This window comes from Hemitrygon akajei, chromosome 16 (assembly GCF_048418815.1).
Source record: "Hemitrygon akajei chromosome 16, sHemAka1.3, whole genome shotgun sequence".
Classification (NCBI taxonomy): domain Eukaryota; kingdom Metazoa; phylum Chordata; class Chondrichthyes; order Myliobatiformes; family Dasyatidae; genus Hemitrygon; species Hemitrygon akajei.
In genome coordinates, this window is record NC_133139.1 from 60,291,941 (window position 1) to 60,318,704 (window position 26,764).

The window sequence follows — 26,764 nt, forward strand, 5'->3', positions numbered from 1 at the left end:
ATAAAGTATGTCTGTCTGTCTGTCAGAAGACATGGCTCTCTAATCCAGGAAGCATCCTGGTAAATCACTTCTGCACCCTCCCTAAAGCTTCCACATCCACCTATAATAATGAGGTGACCACAACTAAACACAATATTCCAAGTGTGGTCTAACCAGGGTTTTATGGAGCTGCGTTGCAGCTCTTGAACTCAATCTCCTGACTAAAGAAGGCCAACAGCAAATGCACACCTGGGGATGTCAGTACTCTGAACAAATTAAGAGCTGACTGCAGCATTATTAAGTTACTACATTTCAAGGTCAAATAGCAAATCACCTGAAGGGAAATAATTACATACCTGATCACTTCAGAGTTTGTTCCTTCACCAATTACCCTACTGCCCACTGAGAAAACCAAAGCATATTGACTATTCCTTCTGGCTTGAAGTGCATTCTCCAGACCGCCCATGCATCCACATGTGAAGTACAGTACTGCCATCTAGGGCACTCCATTAGAAATGCAGATTATGTAAAACCATTCTAAGACATCGGAGCAGAATTAGACCATTTGGCCCATTGAGTCTGCTCCGTCTTTCCATCATGGCTGATTTATTATTCTCCCATCTTTTCCCTGCACACTTACATTAACAGTGATGAAATGCTTTGAGAGGTTGATCATGACTAGACTGAACTCCTGCCTCAGCAAGGATCTGGACCCACTGTAATTTGCCTGTTGCCACAATAGGTCAATGGCAGATGTAGTGTCAATGGCTCTTTGCACAGCTTTAGACCACTTGGACAACACAAACACTTATGTCAGGATGCTGTTCATCGACTATAGCTCAGCATTCCATGCCCATCATTCCCACAATCCTGATTGAGAAGTTGCTGAACCTGGGCCTCTGTACCTCCCTCTGCAATTGGATCCTTGATTTCCTAACCGGGAGACCACAATCTGTGCGGATTGGTGATAATGATCAACACTGGTGAACCTCAGGAATGTGTGCTTAGCCCACTGCTCTACTCTCTACATACACACGACTGTGTGGCTAGGCATAGCTCAAATACCATCTATAAATTTGCTGACGATACAACCGTTGTTGGTAAAACCTCAGATGGTGTCAACAGGCCGTACAGGAGTGAAATATGCCAACTAGTGGAGTGGTGCCGCAGCAACAACCTGGCACTCAACGTCAGTAAAACGAAAGAGCTGATTGTGGACATCAGGAAGGGTAAGACAAAGTAACACATACCAATCCTCATAGAGGGATCAGAAGTAGAGAGAGTGAGCAGTTGCAAGTTCCTGGGTGTCAAGATCTCTGAGGATCTAACCTGGTCCCAACATATCAATGTAGTTATAAAGAAGGCAAGACAGTGGCTATACTTCATTAGGAGCTTGAAGACACTTGGCATGTCAACAAATTCACTTAAGAACTTCCATACATGTACTATGGAGAGCATTCTGACAGGCTGCATCACTGTCTCGTGTGTGGGGAGGGGGTGACCAAAAGAAGCTGCAGGGGGTTGTAAATCTAGTCAGCTCCATCTTGGATACTAGCCTACAAAGTACCCAGCACATTTCCGGGGAGTGGTGTCTCAGAAAGGCAGCATCCACTATTAAGGACCTCCAGCACCCAGGGCATGTCCTTTTCTCACTGTTACCATTAGGTAGGAGGTACAGAAGTCTGAAGGCACACACTCAGCAATTCAGGAACCGCTTCTTCCCCTCTGTCATCTGATTCCTAAATGTACATTGAATCCTTGGACACCACCTCAGTATTTCTGTTTTTTGCACGTTTTAAAATCTATTCAATATACGTATACTGTAATTGATTTACTTATTTTTTCTCTTCTATATTATGTATTGCATTGAACTGCTGCTGCTAAGTTAACAAATTTTTACATCACATGCTGGTGATAATAAACCTGATTCTGATTTAAATATACTCAATGTCTTGGTTTCCACAGTCATCTATGGCAATGAATTCCACAAATTCACTACCCTCTGGCTAAAGAAATTCTTCCTCATCTCTGTTCTAAATGGATATCCTTGTATTCTGAGGCTGTGCTTTCATACATAGGAAACATCCTCTCCATGTCCACTCCTCCACTATAGAAAATATCCTCTCCACATCCACTCTATCTCTGCCTTTAAATATTTGATAGGTTTCAATGAAATTCACCCCCTTCTAAACTCCAGCAAATACATGCCAGAGACATCATATACTCCTATGTTAACCCTTTCGCTCCCAGGATAATTTTTGTAAATCTCCAGCTATCTATTGGTAGCTCGCAATTAGAACCTTGCATTATAGCGTCATTTGATCATAGATTCACGCAGCTGTCGAAATGGAGTTTGCACATTCCACCTGTGACCACAAGGGTTTCTTCCAGGTGCTTCACTTTCCTCCCACATTCCAAAGATGTACAGGTTAGAGTTAGTAAGCTGTGGGCATGCCACGTTGGCCCTGGAAACATTGCAACACCTGTGGGCTGATGCCTTGGATTGTGTTGGTTGTTGATGCCGATGATGCGTGTCACTGTATGTTTTGATATACATGTACAAATAAAGCAGAATTAAAGCTAATCGTTAATGTAACAACATCATCCTATAAGTGATCCTGTGAGGTTGAGGCAGATTAACACCAGTTCCTCTTAATATTAAGACCCAAGCAACTCATGGCACTTCAGAACTGAGCTTCCTCCATACTGTGCTGTCTTGGGTTAGGTACAGATCAGCCTTCAAAATAGACCAGGGCCTGCTTTACAATAAATTTTAGGTGCTATATTTTATACAGTATAAATAAATGTGATGAGATGCATTTTGGAAAGTGAAAACAGCACAGGAATTATATTGTAGGGCATTAGGGAGTGTAAAAGATCGGAGACACCTATGAGTGCACGGATCACTGAAAGCAGCATCACAGCGTGGTGAAGAACAATGCTAAGCATGCTGGCTTTCATTAGTCAGGCCACTGAGTATAGGAATTGAGAATTTTGTTTCAGTTGTATAAGTTCTTGGCAAGGCCTCACTTGGAGCAGTGTGTACAGTTCTGATCATCCTCTTATAGGAAAGGTGTGGTTAGATTGGAAAGCTTGCAAATATTTATGAGATTGTTGCCAACAATATTGGGCCTGAGTTAGAGACAGAGGTTGGCCCAGAACGTAGGAGAATGAGTGGCAACCTTACAGATGTTCGAAATTATGACAAGCAGACATAAAATGGATGGTCTGTTCCCCAGGTAGGGGAGTCCAAAACCAGGGCCATAGATTCGGGGCAGAAGGGAAAGATGTAAAAGGGACAGTTTTTTCCACAGAGGATAGTGAGTGCATGGAACAAGCTGTCAGAGGAAATGGTTGAGGCAGGTAGAGTTTAAGAAGAACTTTGGTAGGTACATGGAGGGACAAGGCTTAAAGGGATAGGGGTCGAACATAGGAAATCAGGGCTTGGTAGGTGAGTACTGGGCCAAAGAGCCTTTATCCATGCTACATTGCTCAATGCCTCCAAGAGTAACCACACTTGAGCTGAGGGTTGGATTTTAGACTATTAGAATTGGCTTATTATTAATACAATAGTTTCTGCAGATGCTGGAAATAATACACAAATGCTGGAGGAACTCAGCAGGTCAGGCAGTGTCTACAGAGGCGAATAAACGGTCAATGTTTCAGTCAAAGACCCTTCATGAGCACTGGAAAGGAAAGGGGCAGAAGTAAGAATAAGGTGGGATAGGAATACAAACTGGCAGGTGATAGTTGAAATCAGGTGAGGGAGAAAGAGATGAAGAGCTGGAAGGGGATATATAGAAGTAAAGGGCTGAAAAAAAAGAAATCTGATCAGAGATGAGAGTAGACCATGGGAGAAAGGGAAGGAGGGCAACCGATAGAAGGAGATGGGCAGGTGAGGAGAAGGGAAGAGGAGAGCCAGAGTGTGGAACGGAGGAAGAGGGAAAGTGGAGGGAATAATTTACAAGAAGTTAGAGAAATCAGCGTTTATGCTATCAGGTTGGAGACTACCCAGGCAGAATATGAGGTTTTGCTCCTTCAACCTGAATTTATTATTCTTCTTTTCATGACTTTATTATTGCCAAATGTACCTAGTCACAGCCAAAAGTTTGTCTTGCATACTGTTCATGGAGATTAATTCATCACCCATACATTGCAGTAGTACACGATAAAACAACAGAATGCAGAATACAGGTAAAGTGTAGTGCGGGTAAACAAAAGGTACCAGGTAGATGGTGAGGCCAAGAAACTCTGCTGTTCTATATCCTGACAGCCTAAAATGTACACAAACCTGAAGAGATCGGCCCAGCACAGCGCAGAGCAGATTCTGCGTCGTAGGATTTACCTGGGCACCGCAAACGGACTTCCGGTTTCGTCACGCCGCCATGTTGATGAGGTCTTGACCTATGGCCCGGAAGTGCAGACGGTTTGTGTACACAACGAGGGAAGATGGCGGAGGGCGCTGGGCCAGAGGCTGCGGCCACCGGTGCAGGGACCGGCGACTCTGGTGACATTGCCACTAAGGGAGCCAAGAGGGGTCGCGGCAGGCCGAGGCTGAGTGACAGCGACCGGTTGCGGCAGCGGGTTAACAGCCGCAAGAAGTACGACAATCGGCGGATCTATATCGGCGAGTCGTTTGCGGTGTGGGCGGCGCTGCGGGAGCGCTACGGCTGGTCCGACAAGAGGTTAGCTGAGCACCTGGTACAGCTAGACCAAGAGCGCAGGTGAGCCAGACAGGCCCCGCCCCTGTCACCCGAACCTCCCCCTCTGGCATTGACCCCTGCCCTACATCCCTTACCACCGGTCCCGTCCACACTGTACAACACTATCTCCTCCACCCTCTTCCCCCTCTATCCCATCTGGGACGCTATCCGTCCCTATCTCCCTCACCCCTTTCCCTCCACTTGTCTCCCCCCACCCCCATGTCTTGATTACAACGTGCCTTTCCATCTCTCTTAGTGTTGTTGGCAAACGTGGAAGCCTTACACTATGATCTTCCACCAGGGTTATTAATGTCAACAGTAGAGGGCCAAAAATCAATCCATGGGAATTTCAAAGGTTATACTTCCCCAGCCTGAAAGGGACCAACTTTTTCCAACTCTGTTTTATATGTGACAGCCAGTTTTCAGTCCATTTGAACTCAATACCTCTAACGCCATACCGTGCTATACACCAGCCTTGAGCTGCACCTTGTCAAAAGTCTTTTGGAAATCTACAGCCCCCACCCCACCCCATCAGCTCTCCCTGTCAAATCTTAAAGAATTTGAGCTAAGTGGTCAAATAAAACTGTGTTCAGTAGTTTTTATTATACTCAACTTTCTAAACTGATTAGTTATTTTCTCTTTGATTACTAATTCCACCATTTTGCCAACAAACAAATTTAATTTGAGACTGGGAACTGGGGCTCCAGTGAGTTTAAAGGAGGGGGTCAGGAATGGGATGTATTTCAAGAGAAGGTGGGGATGGGTCACAGTGAGATTAAAGTGCATGATGGAAATGTGTCCCCATAAGTTTGAAGGAAATGTGAGTAATAGAGCTAGGATGTGTTTAAAGGAAATGTCAAAAATGAGCCCTGATAATTTTAAAGGGAATGTGGAACATGGGGCCACAGTGAAATGAAATGGGCCCCAGTGAGTAATGAACCAGTGAGATTGAATTGACAGGAAATGCAGACATTGGTATCCCATCAGTGAGATGACAAGTCAATGGAATTTCCAAATAATGGGAAGGGGAATTTATTTTTATTTCATTTTAGAGATACAGTGCAGAAAAGGTCCTTCCAGCTCAGTGAGCCGTGCTGCCAAGCAACTCACCTATTTAACTCTAGCCTAATCACAGGACAATTTACAATGACCAATTAACTGACTAACCATTATGTCTTTGAACTGTGGGAGGAAACTGCAGCACTCAGAGAAAACCCACGTGGTCACTGGGAGAACGTACAAAATCCTTTCAGAAGGTGTCAGAATTGAACTTAGAGCCCCAACACCCTGAGCTGTGATGGAGCGTGCTAACTGCTACAATTCCGTGCCGTTTTATTAGAGTTTTACTGTAATGCTTCTCTAAATGCTGTGATCACACTTCCACAATCCATGGGGTAAAGGATTCCAGGGATTGCACCCTCCATCAGCAATAGCTTCCATGCACTTCTTTTTCAAATGACTACTCCCTAATATTTTAACTTGGCTGGTGGTGGTGTAGTGGCATCAGCGCTGGACTTGAGCGAATGGTCCGAATTTGAATCCAGCAGGCTCCCTTGCACGCTTTCCATCCGTGCTGGGTTGAGCATCGAGCTAGCAACTTGACCTCGTAAAAAAATAAACTGGAGGATACTACAGAAACGCTACATGATGAGCAATCACCAAAAGAGGATCGGTGCAAAAAGTTTGTCATGATGGCACCCCAATGACTCCACCAGAGTTAAGGGCATTCTTCTCTTCTAATATTTTAACTATACTCCAGCCTGTCACCCCCCCCCCCCCCATGCCTACTTTCCCCAGCCCATTTCTTTTCCTTTTGCCCAGTTTTTGGCCAACTGAAGAAGCAGGTATTCAATTTCTTCCTCTCTTAGTATTTATTACTCTCCATTGATGCTGCCTGATCTACTCCAGCTGTTTGTGTGTATTATTTCAATTTAATACCTTGTCTCTTAGAGCAGTGTATTGCCATACACTTATCAATTGAGGTCAGCCCACAGAATCTTGGTTTGCGCTAATCAGAATCAGACTTTAATCGCCAAGTACCTATGCACATACAAGGAATTTACTTCCGGCAGATGTTGTCTCTCTGCTCATGTGAGATTCTTTCTGAGTTTTAGAATTATTTACATCTATAATATGGTTTCTTCACCTTGATAACACCCAGAAATATTTGGTTCTTGTAATTATTGTATCCCCACTAGATGGCATGCATATTGTTTTAGTAAGACCATAAGACGTAGGAGCAGAGTAAGGCCATTTGACCTATCAAATCTTCTCTATCATTTGATCATGGCTGATTTATTGTCCCTCTCAACCCCCATTCTCTTGCCTTCTTATAACTTTTCACGCCTTTACTAATCAAGAACCTATCATCCTCCATTTTAAATGTACCCAATGACTTGGTCTGCACACCGTCTGGCTGAAGATGCAGATGCTGGAAATCCAAGCAACCCACACAATATGCTGGAGGAACTCACCAGGCCAGGCAGCATCTATAAAAAGAGTACAGTTGATGCTTTGGTCTGAGACCCTTCAGCAGGACTTCCATTTTGTGTGTGTCCTGTGCAATATAAGTAGTTTTTGAATACAAACCACTATGCTTTCAGTGTAACCTTTTAACATTTATTCATTATCAGTTACACAGAGTCCACAAGATGTTATAATTGGTGAATGGCTCTCTCAGATCTGGCCTTCTATGGTTGTTACTCATTTTGAGCAACACACACAAAATGCTGGAGGAACTCAGCAAGTCAGGCAGCATCTATGGAAGGGAGTGAACAGGTCGAGACCATTCATTAAGGCTTCTGATGAAGGCCAGTAACCTTTGATGCCATTACTAAACAAGAATCTATCGACCTATCTTAAAAAAAACAATGACTTGGCCCCCACAACCAACTGACATGGACTTGGACCTGTAGATACTGGTTATCGACCTCCCCAGGAATGCATATAAGTGGTGATAGGCTCCAAGTGGTCAGGAGGCAACGATAGCTACTTCTCCTGTCTGGGTATTCTGCTGTAGGGAGGCAGCTTCCCCAGCACGGTTGGAAGGTGATTGGCAGCTATCTCCTTGTAGGAGGCACAATGTACAGAAACTGTCCACTCCACCCAATCAGGTCAGGCTGCAGCTATGGGGGCAAATGGACAGTCAATGGTTTGGGTCTGGATCCTTTAACTGGTCCCACAGGTGTCCTTTGTCGATTTCCCTCCATGGATGTGGACTGACCAGCTCAGTTTCTCCAGCATCTTTGTGTGTTTGTGAACAATCATGATTCAAAGTCAAAGTTCAGTTTATTGTCAAATACACATAAACTGCCTGAACAGCCCTGGCACCTCGTTCAATATACTACAGTCATTACTCATTTTCAACAGTGTAGCTCTGCAGTACAGGTAGTCCCCGAGTTACGAATGTCCGACTTACGGACAACTCGTACTTACAAATTGAGGAAGGAGAACGCCGTCCACCATTTTAAGTCGTTGCCGTTGACACTGTGTTGAGTGTTTAACTTTGTATTTGGCTTAAATTTTTCTTAGTAAGATTTACCCTGACCCCGCCCCCCATTCTGGTTGGCTGGTGGCGCAGTGAGATCAGCGCTGGGCTGGAGAATGGAGTTTCCTGAGTTCAATCCAGTGATAGACCGTTCCCATGCCGGGTTGATGTCGATCCAGTGACTCCGTACCGGGTTGATGTTGAGCTCGCAACTCGACCTCGTAAAAAAAACACTGCCACCTCCAGTTTAAATTCCCACTCGGAATATTGTGGATGATCAAACACCCAAACCCAGCACAGCCGCCACTTGTCCCATTTAGCCTGTCTCAATGCGGTGGCCCTTAGGACCCAGCGGACCTCAGGAGCTGGCAAAGCTCGGGAGCTGCCGCCCGCAGTGTTTCTGTTCCATTGACGGGAAGTGATTGTGATTGAAAATAAAGTTGGAAAGAGGTGAAACGCCAGCGGTCATTGGAAAAGCGTTAGGCTACAGTCGGTCAACGATCGGAACAATTTTAAAGGATAACGGATAAAGTGTGAATAATGGAGCATGTGAAAGGCGCTGCCCTGATGAAAGCTACATTTATTACTAAGCAACTCAGTGGTTTAATTATTGAAATTATATGTTTCTTAAGTGTTTTATATGCATAGAAAGGTAAAATATATAGTATATACTAAGACAAACATTTGACTAACTGACGCTAAATAATACGGGATGAACTTGTTCCAATTTCCGTACAAATCCGACTTAAAGATGGACTCAGGAATGGAACTCGTACGTAACCCGGGGACTGCCTGTAAATTTGAGGTTTTCAGTGAAGGTTCAGTTTGTCTGCAAGATATTGTATGGAAGCCATTTCTATGAAAAGTATGCAGCATTATGAGTCTAGAGGCATTGGTAGAGTAGACAACCAGACAACCAGGGTGGAAATGGTAAATATGAGCGGGCATAATTTTAAGGTGATTGGAAGAAAGTATAGTGCCAAAGTTAGGTTGTTTCACAGAGAGTGGTGGGTGTGTGATCTGGTGGTGCAACCAGATAAAGTAGAGACATTTAAGAGACTCTTAGATAGGTGGAGGGAGTGGTATGTGGAAGGGAAGGGTATCTTTGAGTAGATTAAAAGGTCAGCACAACATCATGGGGAAGGCCCTGATCTGGCGCTGTGCCTTTCTATGTCTAGATTACCTCCTTCAGATCTCTTTTGTGTTTGGAGTATTATTGAGCTTTGTAACATCAGAGGCAGAGAGCTGTAACATTAGAGGTTTATTCAGTTAATGTTCTACCACATGAAGAGCATCATAATTGTTCAAGTACTTGCAGCTTTCTGCTTTGCCAGTGTAGTAGTTAGTTAAAATCATCAACATCATTGTGACCCATTAAAGTCCAGTGTAAAACATTGGATAAAATGGTGCATGGGTGGCCAAGGCTGATTCTTGCCATCACTACTTGATGTGTACTGTTGGTTGGCATTGACAAATTGTGAGTTGCAATTCCACTAGTTATTTAGAACAGTTAACAATTGAGTTAATTTAATTTGTTTGGTTCTGTTTTGGAATGTTCAGCTTTTTTCGATCCAACTCACATTATTTAATATTGACTTTATTATGAAAATGAAAGGTAAGTATTTAGCTCCTTGGATATTTTGTTTCTTCTACATGCACATACATAATTTTAGGCAGTCCTTTGAAATCAAGGTTACATATTTTCTCTCTGGTTCTAAGGTGACTGATAAGGCAAATGTGAGACCATATCCCTTGTTCCTCCTAGTGAGGTGGAGGTCCATAGCTTTTGGGGATTGGTGAAGAGAGTGTGGTGAGCTTTTGTAGTGCATTTTTGTGGACAGTTACAGTGCAGCTATGGTGCTCAGTGTAAGAGAGATGAAAATTTAAGTTGGCGTGCTTGCCAATCAAGCTGGCTACTTTGTCCTGATTGTGTCAAGTTTCTTGTATTGCATGGATTGTGTGCCCTCATACTACTGCCCTGTGCCAAGGCTCAAGAGTGTTATAAAGTCACCACAGGAGGACTAGCTTCTGACTGTTCTCAGCCAGAGTAATTGAAATAGTCCGTTGAGGTATGATGCCAGAGGGTGGTGAATCTGGAATTCATTATCTCAGATGTGGAGGCTGAGTCATTGGGTATATTTAAAGCAGAAGTTGATAGGTTCTTGATTAATCAGAGCATCAAAGGCTACAGGGAGAAGGCTGGAGAATGGGGTTGAGAGGAATAATAAACCAGACATGATGGAGTAAACTCCATGGACCAAGTGGCCTAATTCTGCTCCTATGTCTTATGATCAGTAGTGCCCACAACAAAGGTTGTTGAGGGTGGGGTCTCTGTTACAGTGATGCTCTGGAGTTTCAAGAGTTGTTGTTAGACTCGCTTCACTTTTTTAAAGTTGTAAACAATTAATTTAAGCCTCTAAAATCCTGCAGACTGCTTTATAATGCTCTATTTATAGAACTTAGTGAAGAAGTCTCTCTCATTAGGTCACATCTGGAATTTCCAGTTGGCGGATGATTTCCCTCCACGCCGCTCTGACATATTGGGAAATCATGTACTTGGCAGGTTACAGCAGTGGTTTGCCATTGCCTTCTGCCGGGTGAGTTTAAAAAGATTATCACATCCTGCTGTGGATGACCAGGACGTCTACGTGTCTTGTCGTGCTCTTAGCGCGCCACCAACACCTGCTGGCCGCCTTCTTGATCGTTGGACCATTAATCGGTCTCCTTCGCTCAATCTCCCAGAGCCAGACTTCACACGCTGGGACAGACAGATCCCCTACCTCACCGAGGGTCGAAGACCCATCAGCTACCCTCACCTGGTTTGGCCTGTCTGCCGAGATGGTTTACTGGTGTGTGGCCGCTGCGCGTGCTACAGCGGAGCACCAGGTGGGGAGCAAAGGTGGACGATCTGCCCTGAAAAAGGTAACAGCAAGCCCTCCACTAGAGGTGCTACCCCTCTCTAGACACCCCATACACCCCAGTGAAGAGGTAGATAATCTATTTAGATTTTATGCCTAGATTATATGATTTGTTGTCTCAATCCTGTATCATGTATCTTCAGTAAGAGCTTATCATGAAATAATACTGCTCTGTTCTGTAAAACCTTGTGGTTTGTCTGTTGTACCGATTTTTATTTTTGTGACTGGAGAAGAAAAGAATCATATGCAAGAATAGCAAAAAATGCTCTGCCTTCACTTTGATTTTATTGTATTTCAGCAAATCTGGAGCAGAGGAACAGAACTCGAAAATTAATTCCTTACAAAAAGGTAAGTCTGTTGCTCAGTTATCTGAGGATATGCCTTGGTAATATCTGTGCAAATCTGGAGCTCAAAAGCTACTTGAAATGCAGTTTCCAGCATTAATCAGGAGGCAGTTCTTCTTTATCTTTTAGTTAATTTAGTGAAGATGCTGGACTGATGTTAAAGAGAGAAATTAGTTTGATACTCCTTTTGACTTATTGGTAGTAAATGCAGTAATGTATGCAACTAACTTTTTGCCTTCATTAAAATAATTTGTTACATTTTCTAATAAATTTATATAAGTTCTATGCTTTGCTAAATGCATATTAAACAATACTAATACATTACATCACATATAGGTTTGTAGGCATGTTTTTGGACTTTCTGAATGCCCTGCTATCCTCACCCCTCATTACCCAACTCACAGAGACACACTCAACCTACACTGGTCAATTTTCATCTTTTACTGCTGCTATTTCATATATTGAAACAACTGCTTGTTTTATTATAACAGTGCCAGTAACATTATACTGTCTTACCACAATGTGCACCTCGCTCTTTTTGTCAACTAGTCTATCTTCAGGCCATGTCACTCAGGGACTTGTGCTAGTATTGTTTTGTGACTGTATGTGTTGGATCATAACTACATATACTGTATGCTCTGTGTGTGACTATATGTGCTGTGCTTTTCACCTTGGCCCCAGAGGAACGATGTACACAGATATATGGTAGAATGGCATTAAACGTGAAATTCTGCAATATCATTTATATACTTCAGGCATAGGATTTTCCTGCTTCCTTATGACCCTTTGATACTAATGCTGTTCTGCTGTCTCCCTGTTTGTCTTGCCACTTGTAGTGTGGCCAAAATTCAATATTCATGTTCCTGGGGATTATTACTTTGCAGGACCTCATGGTTCATTAACAGAAAGGCTCTTGTAGTAGTTGGTAAAATTCTATCTTCCCATGAAAATAGTGGTGCAATTCGACCCTGCCATCATAGAAAGCATCCTCACATCAGCCAAAGCTGTCTGGTTTGATACAGCACCTTCTCTGAATATACAAAAACTACAGTGAACGGTCAGGTCAACAGAAAGGATCATTAGCTCCTGTCTTGCATCATTGCATGACCTGTATGTGTCCAGGACAAGGAAGTGGGCAGGAAAATCATTGTGGACACTATCCACCCTGCATATTGCCTTTTCCAACAGGGTCCATTCTGGAAAGTACAATAGGACAATTAAAACAAAATCTGCACCAGGTGGTTAATCTAATCAGTCACTTATAGTTTAATAATGTTCAGCGTCAAAGATGTGGGGCTGAGATTGTAAAGGGAGCTGGAAAAGGCATGTAATAATGGAAATGTCATGATTGTAACGGGGGACTTCAATATGCAAGGAGATTGGGAAAATCAGGTTGGTGTCTGATCGCAAGAGAGAGAATATATGAGATGGCTTTTTAGAGCAGCTTGTGCTTGAGCCTACTAGGGGAAAGGCTGTTTTAGTATGGATATTGTTAAGATCTTATTAAGGAGCTTAACGTAAAGGAATCCTTAGGAGGTGTGATTATATTATGATTGAATTCATTCTATAGTTTGAGAGGGAGAAGCATAAATCAGATGGGAAAGTATCGCAGTGAAATAAAGGGAATTATAGGGGAATGAGAAAGGAGCTTGCCCAGGTGGATTGGAAGAGGGTACTGGTGGGGATGATAGCAGAGCAGAGGTGGCTGAAGTTTTTGGGAATAGTTCACAAGGTGCAGGATAGATATAGAACCATAGAACATTACGGCACAGAAACAGGCCTTTTGGCCCTTCTGGGCTGTGCCGAACCATTTTTCTGCCTAGTCCCACTGACCTGCACCTGCTCCATATCCCTCCATACACCTCTCATCCATGTACCTGTCCAAGTTTTTCTTAGATGTTAAAAGTGAGCCCGCATTCACAACTTCATCTGGCAGCTCATTCCGCACTCCCACCACTCAATGTGAAGAAGCCCCCTCCCCCCCATGTTCCCTTTAAACTTTTCCCCCTTCACCCTTAACCCATGTCCTCTGTTTTTTTTCTCCCCTAGCCTCAGTGGAAAAAGCCTGCTTGCACTCACTCTATCTATACCCATCATAATTTTATATACCTCTATCAAGTCTCCCCTCATTCTTCTACGCTCCAGGGAATAAAGTCCTAACCTGTTCAGCCTTTCTCTGTAACTCAGTTTCTCAAGTCGATAACATCCTTGTAAACTTTCTCTGCACCCTTTCAACCTTATTAGTATCCTTCCTGTAATTCGGTGACCAAAACTGCACACAATACTCCAAATTCGGCCTCACCAATGCCTTATACAACCTCATCATTACATTCCAACTCTTATACTCAATACTTTGTTATATAAAGGCCAATGTACCAAAAGCTTTCTTTACTACCCTATCTACCTGTGACACCACTTTTAGGGAATTTTGTATCTGTATTCCCAGATCCCTCTGTCCTACTGCACTCCTCAGTGTCCTACCATTTACCTTGTATGTTCTACTTTGTTTTTTCCTTCTAAAATGCAATACCTCACACTTGTCTCTATTAAACTCCATCTGCCATTTTTCAGCCCATTTTTCTAGCTGGTCCAGATCCCTCTGCAAGCTTTGAAAACCTTCCTCACTGTCCACTGCACCTCCAATCTTTGTATCATCAGCAAATTTGCTGATCCAGTTTACCACATTGTCATCCAAATCATTGATATAGATGACAAATAACAATGGACCCAGCACTGATCCCTGTGGCACACTATTAGTCACAGGCCTCCACTCAGAGAAGCAATCATCCACTACCACTCTCTGACTTCTCCCATTGAGCCAATGTCTAATCCAATTTACTACCTCACCATGTATACCTAGTGACTGAATCTTCCTAACTAACCTCCCAAGCAGGACCTTGTAAAAAGCCTTACTGAAGTCCATGAAGACAATATCCACTGCCTTCCCTTCATCCACTTTCCTTGTAACCTCCTCGAAAAACTCTAATAGATTTGTTAAACATGACCTACCACGCACAAAGCCGTGTTGACTCTCCCTAATAAGTCCCTGTCTATCTAAATACTTGTAGATCCTATCTCTTAGTACTACTTCCAATAATTTACCTACTATCGACGTTAAATTTACTGGCCTATAATTTCCGGGATTACTTTTAGAGCTTTTTTTAAACAACGGAACAACAAGAGCTATCCTACAATCCTCTGGCACCTTACCGGTAGATACCGACATTTTAAATATATCTGCCAGGGCCCCTGCAATTTCAACACCAGTCTCCTTCAAGGTCCAAGGGAATACCCTGTTGGGTCCTGGGGATTTATCTACTCTGATTTGCCTCAAGATAGCACGCACCTCCTCCTCTTCAATCTGTATAGGTTCCATAACCTCACTACTTGTTTGCCTTATTTCCGTTGACTCCATACCAGTTTCCTTAGTAAATACAGACGCAAAAAAACCATTTAAGATCTCCCCCATTCCTTTTGGTTCCATACATAGCCGACCACTCTGATCTTCAAGAGGACCAATTTTATCCCTTACTATCCTTTTGCTCTTAATATACCTGTAGAAGCTCTTAGGATTATCCTTGACCTTGACTGCCAAAGCTACCTCATGACTTTTAGCCCTCCTGATTTCTTTCTTAAGTAATTTTTTGCTTTTTTTTATACTCCTCGAGTGCCTTATTTGCTCCGTTTCCTATACGTCATACATCTCTCTCTTCTTCTTTATCAGAGTTCCAATATGCCTAGAGAACCAAGGTTCCTTATTCTTACTCACTTTACTTTTAATCCTGACAGGAACATAAAAACTCTGCATTCTCAAAATTTCTCCTTTGAAGGCCTCCCACTTACCAACGACATCCTTACCAGAGAACAACCTGTCCCAATCCACACTTTTTTGAATCCTTTCTCATTTCTTCAAATTTGGCCTTTTTCCAGTTTAGAACCTCAACCCGAGGACCAGATCTATCTTTATCCATGATCAAGTTGGAACTAATGGTGTTATAATCACTGGAAACAAAGTGTTCCCCTACACACACTTCCGTCACCTGTCCTAACTTGTTTCCTAATAGGAGATCTCTAATCGGTACCTCTGTATATTGATTTAGAAAACATTCCTGAACACATTTTACAAACTCTAACCTGTCTAGACCTTTAACAGTATGGGAGTCCCAATCAGTACGTGGAAAATTAAAATCCTCTACTATCATGACTTTATGTTTCCTGCTATCTCTCTGCAGATTTGCTCCTCCAATTCTCATTGACTATTGGGTGGTCTATAATACAACCCCATTAATGTGGTCATACCTTTCCTGTTTCTCAGCTCCAACCATATGGCCTCGGTAGACAAGCCCCCTAATCTGTCCTGCCTGAGCACTGCTGTAACATTTTCCCTGACTAGCAATGCCGCCCCCCGCCCCGAGCTCATCAGCTTTCTGCACAATAGACACACCTCAGAAGATTATTACCACCACACACAACCCTTCTATTTGTGACTTTGCATGAAATTTTAACATCATTTATTTTCACTCTGCTCCACTATCTACTCTGGCACTCTGGTTCTCATCCCCCTGCAAATCTAGCTTAAACCCCCCCCCAACCTATAGCACTAACAAACTTCCCTGCACAGATATTGGTCCCCCTGTAGTTCAGGTGTAACCCGTCTCTCTTGTACAGGTCCCACCTGCCCCAGAAGAGGTCCCAATGATCCTGAAATCTGAAACCCTGCCCCCTACACCAGTTCCTCAGCCATGTGTTCATCCTCCAGAGCATCCTGTTCTTACCCTCACTGGTATGTGGCACAGGTAGCAATCCTGAGATTACCACCCTCGAGGTCCTGCTTTTTAACTTCCTACCAAGCTCTCTATACTCACTCTTTAGGACCTCCTCACTCTTTCTTCCTATGTCATTGGTACCGATGTGTACCATGACATCTGGCTGCTCACCCTCCCATTTCAGAATGCTGTGCACGTGATCAGAGACATCCCTGACCCTGGCACCCAGGAGGCAACCAAACCATCCGGGAGTCTCTGTCGCAACCACAGAACCTCCTGTCTGTACCTCTAACTATTGAGTCCCCTATCACTACCGCTCTCCTCTTCTTCACCCCTCCCTTCTGCACTGCAGAACCAGACTCAGTGCCAGAGATCCGGCTGCCACAGCTTATCCCAGGTAAGTCATCCCCCCAACAGTATCCAAATCGGTATACTTGTTGTTGAGGGGAATGGCCACAGGGGAGCCCTGCTCTGCCTGCCCTTTCCCCTTCCCTCGCCTGACGGTAACCCAGTGACCTGTGCGCTGCTCCTTTGGCATAACTGCCTCCCTGTAGCTACTGTCTATAAACTCCTCATTCTCCCAAATGATCCGGAGGTCATCCAGCTCCTGCTCCAGTTCCCTAACATGGTTTGTTAGGAGCTTCAGCTGGATGCAGTTCTTGCAGGTGTCGTTGTCAGGGACACCGGAGGTCTCCCTGACTTCCCACAGCCTGCAAGAGGAGCATTCCAATATCCTGCCTGGCATTGTCTCTACTCTAAACAAACAAAACAAAACTTACCGGAACCTGCCCTCGTCTCTTCCTGTTCACGCTGAAGCCTGTTGAGCCAAAGCCATCTCACTCTGACTCAGTCCACTGTGGCGATGGCCACTGTATATGGCAGTCTTTTTTTTAAACCTTTGGCATGCTACGTCACGTGCCTGAGCAGTCTAGCCTCTTTTCCCCAATTAGTTAAAAAAAAGCTTCTCTCTCAGATGCCTTTACTTCTTCACTCTCCACCTCTTGCTTCGATTTAAAAGACCGTTGAAAAATTCCTCTCCTTTTTAAACCTTTGCCACACTACGTCACGCGCCTGCGCAGTCTAGTCTCTTTTCCTCAATCAGTTAAAAAAAAAAGGCTTCTCTCCGAAATGCCTTCTTCACTCTCTGCCTCTTGCTTCGATTTAAAAGGACCCACAGAAGAAGTAGTTCTTAAATGGCAGGTGTGGGCAACCGTGGCTGTCAAAGGAAATTAAGGACTGCATAAAAGCCAAAGAAAGGGCATATAAGGTAGCAAAAGTAAGTGGGAAGTTGGATGATTGGGAAGCTTTTAAAATCCTCCAAAAGGCAACTAAAAAACCATAAGAAGAGAATAGATGAAATATGAGGGCAAACTAGCCAATATTGTAAAGTAGGATACTAAAATTTTTCAGTTATGTAAAGAGTAGAAGGAAGATGAGAGTTGATATTGGACCACTGGAAAATGATGCCAGTAAGGTAGTAATGGGTGACAAAAAATGGCAATTGAACTTAATGAGTACTTTGCATTAGTCTTCACTGTAGAAGACACTATCTGTGTGCCAGGGGTCCATGAGTGTCAGGGAGCAGGAGTGAGTGACTTTGCTATTACAAAGGAAAAAGAGCTAGGCAAACTGAAAGGTCTTAAGGTGGATAAATCACCTGGACCAGATGGATTACATCCCAAAGTCCTGAAAAAGGTTGCTAAAGAGATAATAGATGCATTGGTCATGATCTTTCAAGAATCATTTTGGTGATTCATTTTGGTAGGTCAAATACGATGGCAGAATATAGTATTAATGGTAAGACTCTTGGCAGTGTGGAGGATCAGAGGGATCTTGGGGTCCAAGTCCATAGGACACTGAAAGCTGCTGCGCAGGTTATCTGTGTGGTTAAGAAGGCGTACAGTGCATTGGCCTTTATCAGCTGTGGGTTTGAGTCGAGCCAAGAGGTAATGTTACAGCTGCATAGGACCTTGGTCAGACCCCACTTGGAGTACTGTGCTCAGTTCTGTTTACCTCACTACAGGAAGGATGTGGAAACCATAGAAAGGTGCAGAGGCGATTTACAAGGATGTTGCCTGGATTGGGGAGCATGCCGTACAAGAATAGGTTGAGTGAACTTTGCCTTTTCTCCTTGAAGCGACAAAGGATGAGAGGTGACCTGATAGAGGTGTATAAGATGATGAGATACATTGATCGTGTGGAAGGTCAAAGGCTTTTTCCCAGTGCTGAAATGGCTAACATAAGATGGCACACTTTTAAGGTGCTTGAAAATAGGTACAGAGGGGATGTCAGGGGTACATTTTCTGCGCAGAGTGGTGAGTGGGCTGCTGGCGACTATGGTGGAGGCGGATACAATAGTGTTTTTTACAAGACTCCTGGATAGGTACTTAGGAGAATAGAGGGCCATGGGTAACCCTAGATAATGTGTAAAGTAAGTACATGTTCGGCACAGCATTGTGGGCTGAAGGCCCTGTATTGTGCTGTAGGGTTTCTCTGTTTCTAATCACTCGATTCTGGCATGGTCTGGGAGGACTGGTAAATTGCAAATTGCACTCCACTGTTTAAGAAGGAAGGAAGGCAAAAGAAAGGAAATTATAGGCCAGTTAGCCAACCTCAGTGGTTGGAAAGTGTTTATTATTAAGGATGATAGGTACTTGGAGACTAATGGTAAAATAAGTCAAAGTCAGCATGGTTTCTGTAAACGGAAATCTTGCTTGACAAATCTAGAGTTCTTTGAGGAAGTATCCAGCAGAGTGGACAAAGGAGAGGGAGTGGATGTTATATACATGGATTTTTAAATGGCATTTGTTATGGTGCCACACATGAGATAAGATAAAATCCTATGACGATATAGGAAAGATGCTGGCATGGATAGAGGAATGGCTGACAGGCAGGAGGCAATGAATGGGAATAAAGGGACCTTTTCTGGTTGGCTGTCAGTGATTAGTGGTGTTCCTGAGAGGTCAGTATTGGGACCTCTACTTCTCACATTGTTTGTCAGTGATTTAGATAATGGAATTGATGGCTTTGTGGCCAAGTTTGCAGATGATACAAAGATAGGTGGAGGGGTAGGTAGTACTGAGAAAGCAATGAGATCACAGCAGGATTTACACAATTTGGAAGAGTGGGCATATAAGTGGCATGTGGAATACATTGATGGGAAATGTATGATGATGCATTTTGGTAAAAGGAACAATAGTGCAGACTATTAGCTAAATGGGAAGAGAATTCTTCCATCAGAGGGGCAGAGTGACTTAGGAATCCTCATGCAAGACTCCTAGAAGGTTAATTTACAGTTTGAATCTGTGTTAAAGAAGGCAATTGCAATGTTGGCATTAAATTCATGGGGAATAGAATATAATAGCAAGGAATTAATACTGAGGCTTTATGAGATGCAAGTCAGGCTGCTCTTGGAGTATTGCCAACAGTTTTGGGCTCCATATCTCAGAAAGGATGTGTTGTTATTGGAGAGAGTCCAGAGGAAGTTCATGAGGAAGATTACAGGGCTGAAGGGGGTAACATAGGAGCATTTGGCAACTTTGGGCCTGTACTCACTGGAATTTAGAAGAATGGGGAGGGGGGGGGGGGGGATTTCATTGAAACCTATCGAATATTACCTTCCAGATGGTCAATTTCCACACTGCCCTACCATCTCCCTTTCAGGAAGCTCCTTAGTCACCATAACCCTAAGCCACTGCCAAAATCTACAAGTCACACCTGACAGACCTGCTCACAGCAACACACATGAAATGTTGGAGGAACTCAACAGGTCAGGCAGCATCTATGGAGAGGAATAAACAGTCAGCATATTGGCCAACTTGTGGGAAGTTTAACTATGTTAACTTGACTCTTCTGTTTTGCCCACAGTAAGGAAACAAGCCATTTCCTCGTTGAAGACTCTAGTTGTGTGGTATGAACACCATAAGCAGACATGCAAGCAGGAACCTCTGCTCTATGAACTACAACAGGTCTGTGACTGCTCAGTCGCCGTGGTGTGGCAATGCGAAGCAGGACACCAATATCTGCAGCATATGGAGCCCATCCAGAACATCTGTCATTCTGTTGCAAAGGGCAACACGACTACCACTGGCGCCAAGGAAAACCTAAATGGACAGCAGTGTCCTGCAGAGAATCAAGAGAACAAGGCCAAAAGGGATGCTATCCGAAGGAAACCCGGGCAGTCGAATGAATTGTACATGAAGTGCGAATCAGACACATCAACCTGTGATGAGTTAGATTCGGATCACAAGTTTAAGGAATATTTCAATGTGAAACTCATTGACGTTGATGCTAGTAACACTAATTATGAGGGTGGGAACAAAGTCAATGGCAAGGCACAAGCTTTGACTTCAGTTAAACTTTCCAAAGAGGAAGAGAAGAATAAGGATCAAGACAGGACCATAGTTCATGAGCCAGCATCTCCATGTCAAGCTCAGTCACCTTGTAAGAACTCCAAGACTGAAGGCAACCACCACGCATTACCAGTAGAGCTGCCTACCCTCAACACCATTGTACAGACAGTTGAGAAGGATCCATTGTACACCTTAGCTGCTAACTGCCCTGTAACTGTGCAGATTTCTACAGTACAGGGTTCAGAAATCACCAGTATTACAGAAGAACTAGGGCAAGTGCCCTTGGACACTGCACGAGTAAATCCCACTGAGTATGAGGAAATGACTTGCACTTTCTCGGAACAGTTGACATACGTAAATCCTGTGGGGGAATGCTACACCATTGAGGAACAGAATGAGACCACTGAGTGGAATGAGCATCCAGGTATCACTGCATTTTACCTCTGGTGCCCCTCCTTCCCTTTCTCCTGTGGTTCTTACTTCATCAGCCCCCACCTTCCTGAACACCTGGTTTCACCTTCTAGCTTGTACTCCTTCCCCTCCCTCCCTCCCAGTTCCAGATTTTTTCCCCTTCCTTTCCAGTCCTGATGAAAGGTCCTGGTCCAAAATATCAATTGTTTATTCCCAACCACAGATGCTGCCTGACCTGCTGAGTTACTATAGCATTTTGTGTGCATTACTCTGAATTTCCAGCATCTGCAGAATCTCTTGTGTTTATACTTTACGAGTTCTGTTTCTTTTATTCTATTGTTATTTCATATTTTTGCTTCCTATTCTGCATGTTGCATGAATTGCTAATGCAATCCTCTTTATTGACAAGCCTGTATTTGAACTAAGTGGGTTTCATGTCAATTTCTCATTGTCTTCCTAATGCTATTTATTTTTAGTAAGCAGTCTTTATAAACATGTATCAGATCAATGTGTCTCAAAACATTGAATAATGTTAGAGTTCGGCTTGCACCTGGAAAGACTTTTTAGCTGATATTTGAATAGTGAAATGAATTTAGTTGATTTTCAGAATCAGGTTTAATATCACCAGCATATGTTTGTGAAACTTATAATGTGACAGCAGTACAGTGCAATTCACAATAAAAACTGTACATTACAGTTTAAAAATGTGTATAGTTAAATAAGTAGTGCAAAAACAGAAAAAAAATGTAGTTCAATGTCCATTTAGAAATCTGATGGCAGAGGGGAAGAAGCTGTTCCTGAATTGCTGAGTGTATGCCTTCAGCCTTCTGTGCATCCTTCCTGATGGTAACGAGAAGAAGGCATGGCCTGAGTGCTGGTGGTCCTTAATGACGGACGCAGCCTATCTGAGGCACTGTTCCATGAAGATGTCTTGGATATTACAGAGGCTAGTACCCATGTTGCAGCAGACTAATTTTACATTCTGTAACTTGCTTCGATCCTGCGCAGTAGCCCCCCACCCCATATCAGACAGTGATGTAACCAGTAAGAATGTTCTCCATAGTACTTCTGTAGAAGGTTTCGAATGTTTAAGATGACAAGCCAAGTCTCCTCAGACTCCTAATGAAATATAGCTATTGTCTTGCCTTCTTTAAAGCTGCATCAGTATGTTACAAGCAGGTTAGGTCTTCAGAGATATTACACCCAGGAACCTGAAATTGCTTACACTCTTCATTTCTGATCCCTTTCTGAAGTCCACAATCAGCTCTTTAGTCCTACTGACTTTGCAAGGTTGTTGCTATGACACCATTCAACTAGCTGGTGTATCTTGCTTCTGACTGCTCTCTTGTCACCATCTGAGATTCTGCCAACAATGGTTGTATCATCAGCAGGTTTACAAATGGCATTTGAACTATGCGTAGCCTGCCGGTCATGGGTATAGAGAGAATAGAGCAGTGGGCTAAGCACACATCCCTGTGGTGCTTCAGTGTTGATTTTCAGCCAGGTGGAGACATTATTTTCAATCCTCATAGATTGTGGTCTTCTGGTTAGGAAGCTGAGGATCCAGTTGCAGAAGGATGTACAGAGGCCCAGTTCTCTTGCTTTTTGATCAGGACTGTGGGAATGATGGTGTAGAACGCTGAGCTATTGTCTATAAACAGCATCCTGACATGGGTATTTGTATTCTCCAGGTGATCCAATGCCACATGGAGAGCAGTTGAGATCATGCTTGCTGTAGACCTATTATGGCGATAGGCAAATTGCAGTGGGTCCAGATCCTTGCTTAGACAGGAGTTGATTCAATCCATAATCAACCTCTCAAAGCACTTGATAGATGTGAGTGCTACTGGACGATAGTTGCTAAGGCAGCTCACCCTGCTCTCTTGAGCACTGGTATGATTGTTGACCTTTAAAAGCCAGTGGGAACTTCCGACTGTAGCAGGGAGAGTTTGAAAATGTCTTTAAACACACCTGCTCGTTGATTTGCACAAGTTTTCCGAGCCCAATCAGGTACGCCATTGGGGCCTGTCGCCTTGTGAGGGTTCACCCTCTGGAAAGATGTTTTGATGTCAGCCTCTAGGGCAGAGATCACAGGGTCACCGGATGCTGCATGGATCCTCATAGCTGTATATTATTTTCCCTTTCAAAGCAAACATAAAAGGTGTTGAGCTCATCTGGGAGTGAAGCAACACTGAATTTTTTGTCATATATAAAAGTACATCTTTCCACAGGTGCAGTAGCATCACAGGCACATAACATTATATAGCCAGCATTCACAAGAAAAACATAAATTAAAAATTATATTCAATGTTTACAAGAAAATACAGTTAGAACGAAAGAAGTCAACTTTTGTGCAAAATGCTCATAGTGTTGCTAAATCGTAGTGATTAGAGTTTTGCCAGCACGTTCAGGAACCAGTGGTTGAAGGGAAGCAGTTGTTCCTGAACCTTGTGGTCTGGGACTTCAAGCTTCTGTACCTCCTGCCTGAATAAGAAGGTGGGGAGCGGGGGTAGAGTACAAGTTGGTAAGTGATAGGTGAGACCAGGTTTTGAGAAAGGTGGGTGGGGAAGAGTGAGGGGTGCTGGGAGAGGAGGGCTAGAAGAGGTAAAGAGCTAAAGGGGGAGGAATTTGATGGGAGGGGAGAGTGGAGAGGAACATGGGAGAAAGGGAATGGGAGTAGGGATCCATAGGGAGGTGATGGGTGAGGGAGGAGAATGGAAGATGTAAGGAGGAGAGCTAGAATGGGTAATAGAGTAAAAATGAAGGATAAGGGGTAGAAATTACTGCAAATTGGAGAAATTGTTATTGTCAAGTTGGAGGCTACCAAGACAAATTGCAGTGGCTGTTTTAAGGTGAATAATTGGAACTACTACTATAGATGTTTGCACACATTCTCAGCATACACTTCAGCCAATGCAATGATGTGGTTTTTGAATGTTTCCCCAAATGAAAGAGTGAAATTCTGTGACCTTTAGTTAGCTTATCTTAAAAGGATTGAGTTGTGCAGTGCTTGAAATTGAGCACATCCCAACTCAAACATAATGTTTCTGCAACCTGAATTTTATGACAGAACCCACCATTGCATTATTATCACTGTTCTCTTCCATGTAGATACAAATGCAAGGGCGGTTCAATAGCATAGTGGATAATGAATTTGTTTTACAGTAGTAGCAATCACTGATCAGGTTTGATTCCTGCTGCTGTCTGTAAGGATTATGTACATTCAGTTACCACGTGTATTTCCTCCAGGTGCTCCGGTTTCCTCCTACATCCCAAAGTAATGTGAGTCAGGATTAGTAAGTTGTGGACATGCTATATTGGCACTAGAAGTGTGGCAACACTTGTGGTTTGTCCCAGCACTATCTTTGGTTTGTTGATTGTTGATGCAGAAAAGGAACATTTCGCTGTATGTTTTGATATTTCGTTGTACATGTGACCAATAGTGCTAATCTTTTAATGATTTTTAAATGAAGGATTGATTTATTGTCACAAATTAATTAGATTCTAGGGTGTCAATTATCTTTCAATAGAAATGTTTGCTGTGCAAGCGACTATGTTGGCAGTTCGTTGATTAAACTAAAAGCAAAACTATGGATATAATCCTTCAAGGACAACAATAGCAGGTGGAGTGTTTGCGCTTATGAGATTACAATTAATTAAAAGAAGCTTTGTTAAAGGTGTAATAGCAGTATTCTAAATTAGTTAATTAAATTTCAATTTAACAGCTTGATTCATGGGGTTGGACCTGCAGGAAGTGCATCTTTACAAATCTGATCAGGTATTAGTGCTATGTATTGCAATATCTAGTTTTGAGCAGTTCTCCAGCAAGCTTGTACTCAGCATTATCATGGATCACCCATCTATCACATAATCCCTTTGACCCCTACCCTCAGGCGGGAGGGTCCGAAGCTTTGGGCAAGGACTGTTAGGATGGGAAACAGCTTCTTCCCCCAGGCCCTGAGACCACTCAGGTCTCATTACATGTGAAGCAGCAGGAGTATTATACTGTTTAGCTTTTTACTTGTGTTGCAATGCACGTTACGCTGAATGTCAATCTTTTGGAATAAGTTAATTGTTAATTTGTATATGATATTACTTTGATTTGTGTAAGTTATATGTACTATGTTGTGCACCTCGGTTTGGAGGACTATTGTTTTGTTGGTGTACATGTATGTGGTTGAATGACAATGAACTTAAGATTGAAATCTGTCTGGCACACAATTACAGTGATTTTATTCTTTACTCCTGCAGATGTGATAGGAGAGAGAACTGTCGTTGATGGCTCTGGATTGCCTCCAGATCAACCAGGTGAAAATGCACAGGATGTGCCACATAAGTGAGTGCTGAGCTTCTGTGATCAGGCTTTCGGTTTCATTTTTCCACTCCCTTAGAACCTTGTGTTTCCACTCATACTTTGTACTTTGTGTTTTTTTGAATCTCCCATGTTATATGTACCTTGACTAATTAGGCAAAACAAATAGAAATGATAATTATTCATATAGAAGACAAAAAGAATACAGAACAATATAGGCAATCTTTCACAATAGCTGTGCAGTGACTACACTATGTTGAGAAAAATTCCAAACATAGATCTTAAACTGAAGTAAATTGGTTGATTATTTTCACATGTACTAAAGTACAGTGAAAAGCATTCCATCCATACAGATCATTTCATCACATCACTGCATTGAGGTACAACAAAGAAAAAGCAATAATAGAGTACAGAATAAAGTGTTATGGTTACAGAGAAAGTGCAGTGCAGGCAGACAACAGAATACAAGACCACAAGGACGTAGATTGTGAGGCCAAGAGTCTTTCTTAATCGTAACAGGGCATTGCATTGTAAGAGCTTGCAGAGGATTATGGACTCAGGCAGCTCCATCATGGGCGCAATCCTCCCCATCTTCAAGAAAAGATGCCTCAAGAAGACAGCATTCATCATTAAGCATCATCACTACACAGGGCACGCCCTTTTCTTGTGAAGACCCAAACTTAACGGTTCAAGAGCATCTTCTTCCGCTCTGAACAGTCCATGAACCCATAAATACTACCTCATTATTAATTTTTCTTTGCACTTTTGTTTTATTTTAATGCTAAGACATTTCTCTTTAATTATTTACTTGAATTACATTATTTATAGTAATGTTATTTTTTGCTCGGTATTACTACCAAAAAAAAATTTCATGTCATATAAAACAGTGATATTAACTTGATTCTAATCAAGTGTAGGCTGTGTAGGCTGAGTACATAGGACGCAGGAGTAGAATTAGTCTATTTGGCCCATCGAGTCTGCTTTGTCATTCTATTGTGGTCGATTTATTATCCCTCTCCACCCCACTTTCTTGCCTTCTCTCCATAATCTTTGATAATGGGGAGAACCCTTGGGGAAAGCTGATTTTAGTTTTGTGCTCCCTTTGGACTCGAGCAGAGCAGGTACTATACTGAGCTGTAATACCTCTGGATAGGATGCCTTCTGTGGTGATACAAATTGGTGAGGATCAAAGGGACATGCTAAATTTCTTTGGCCTCCTGAGGAAGAAGAGGTACTGGTGAACTTCCTTAACCGGGGTGTCAAGATAATGGGACTGAATGATGCCTCCATCAATCTTTCACAATAGCTGTGTGGTTGACTACAGTGTACTATGCCAAGGAAGGTCCCAAATATAGATGATACTGTGAATGATTAATGGAGGCAGACAGAGACAGATTTCCTAGGCAAATCGTGGACCGAGGAGGAGTCTTCCAATTCCACCCCTGTTCACTACTCTCTCTGTCATCACTTGCCTGTCATCATACACCCCTCC

At 43.0% G+C, this 26,764-nt stretch overlaps 1 protein-coding gene and 1 long non-coding RNA gene across 4 annotated transcripts in view; one reads left to right on the top strand and one right to left on the bottom strand.

Moving 5' to 3' along the window:
* The window catches only part of LOC140740099 (uncharacterized), a 38,965-nt gene extending 34,609 nt beyond the window's left edge, over positions 1 to 4,356 (bottom strand). The window contains exon 1 of the long non-coding RNA XR_012101796.1: positions 4,271 to 4,356. This is a non-coding gene — a long non-coding RNA (uncharacterized lncRNA). The remainder of the gene's footprint in view (positions 1 to 4,270) is intronic.
* Positions 4,357 to 4,409: 53 nt separating this feature from the next.
* znf653 (zinc finger protein 653) overlaps positions 4,410 to 26,764 on the top strand; it is a 68,600-nt gene continuing 46,245 nt past the window's right edge. For all 3 annotated transcript variants that reach the window (XM_073068990.1, XM_073068991.1, XM_073068992.1), the window contains exons 1-4: positions 4,410 to 4,703; positions 11,386 to 11,435; positions 20,065 to 20,973; positions 25,212 to 25,296. In XM_073068990.1, coding sequence (XP_072925091.1) covers positions 4,429 to 4,703; positions 11,386 to 11,435; positions 20,065 to 20,973; positions 25,212 to 25,296 — 1,319 coding nt within the window. In that variant the 5' untranslated portion in view covers positions 4,410 to 4,428. The remainder of the gene's footprint in view (positions 4,704 to 11,385; positions 11,436 to 20,064; positions 20,974 to 25,211; positions 25,297 to 26,764) is intronic.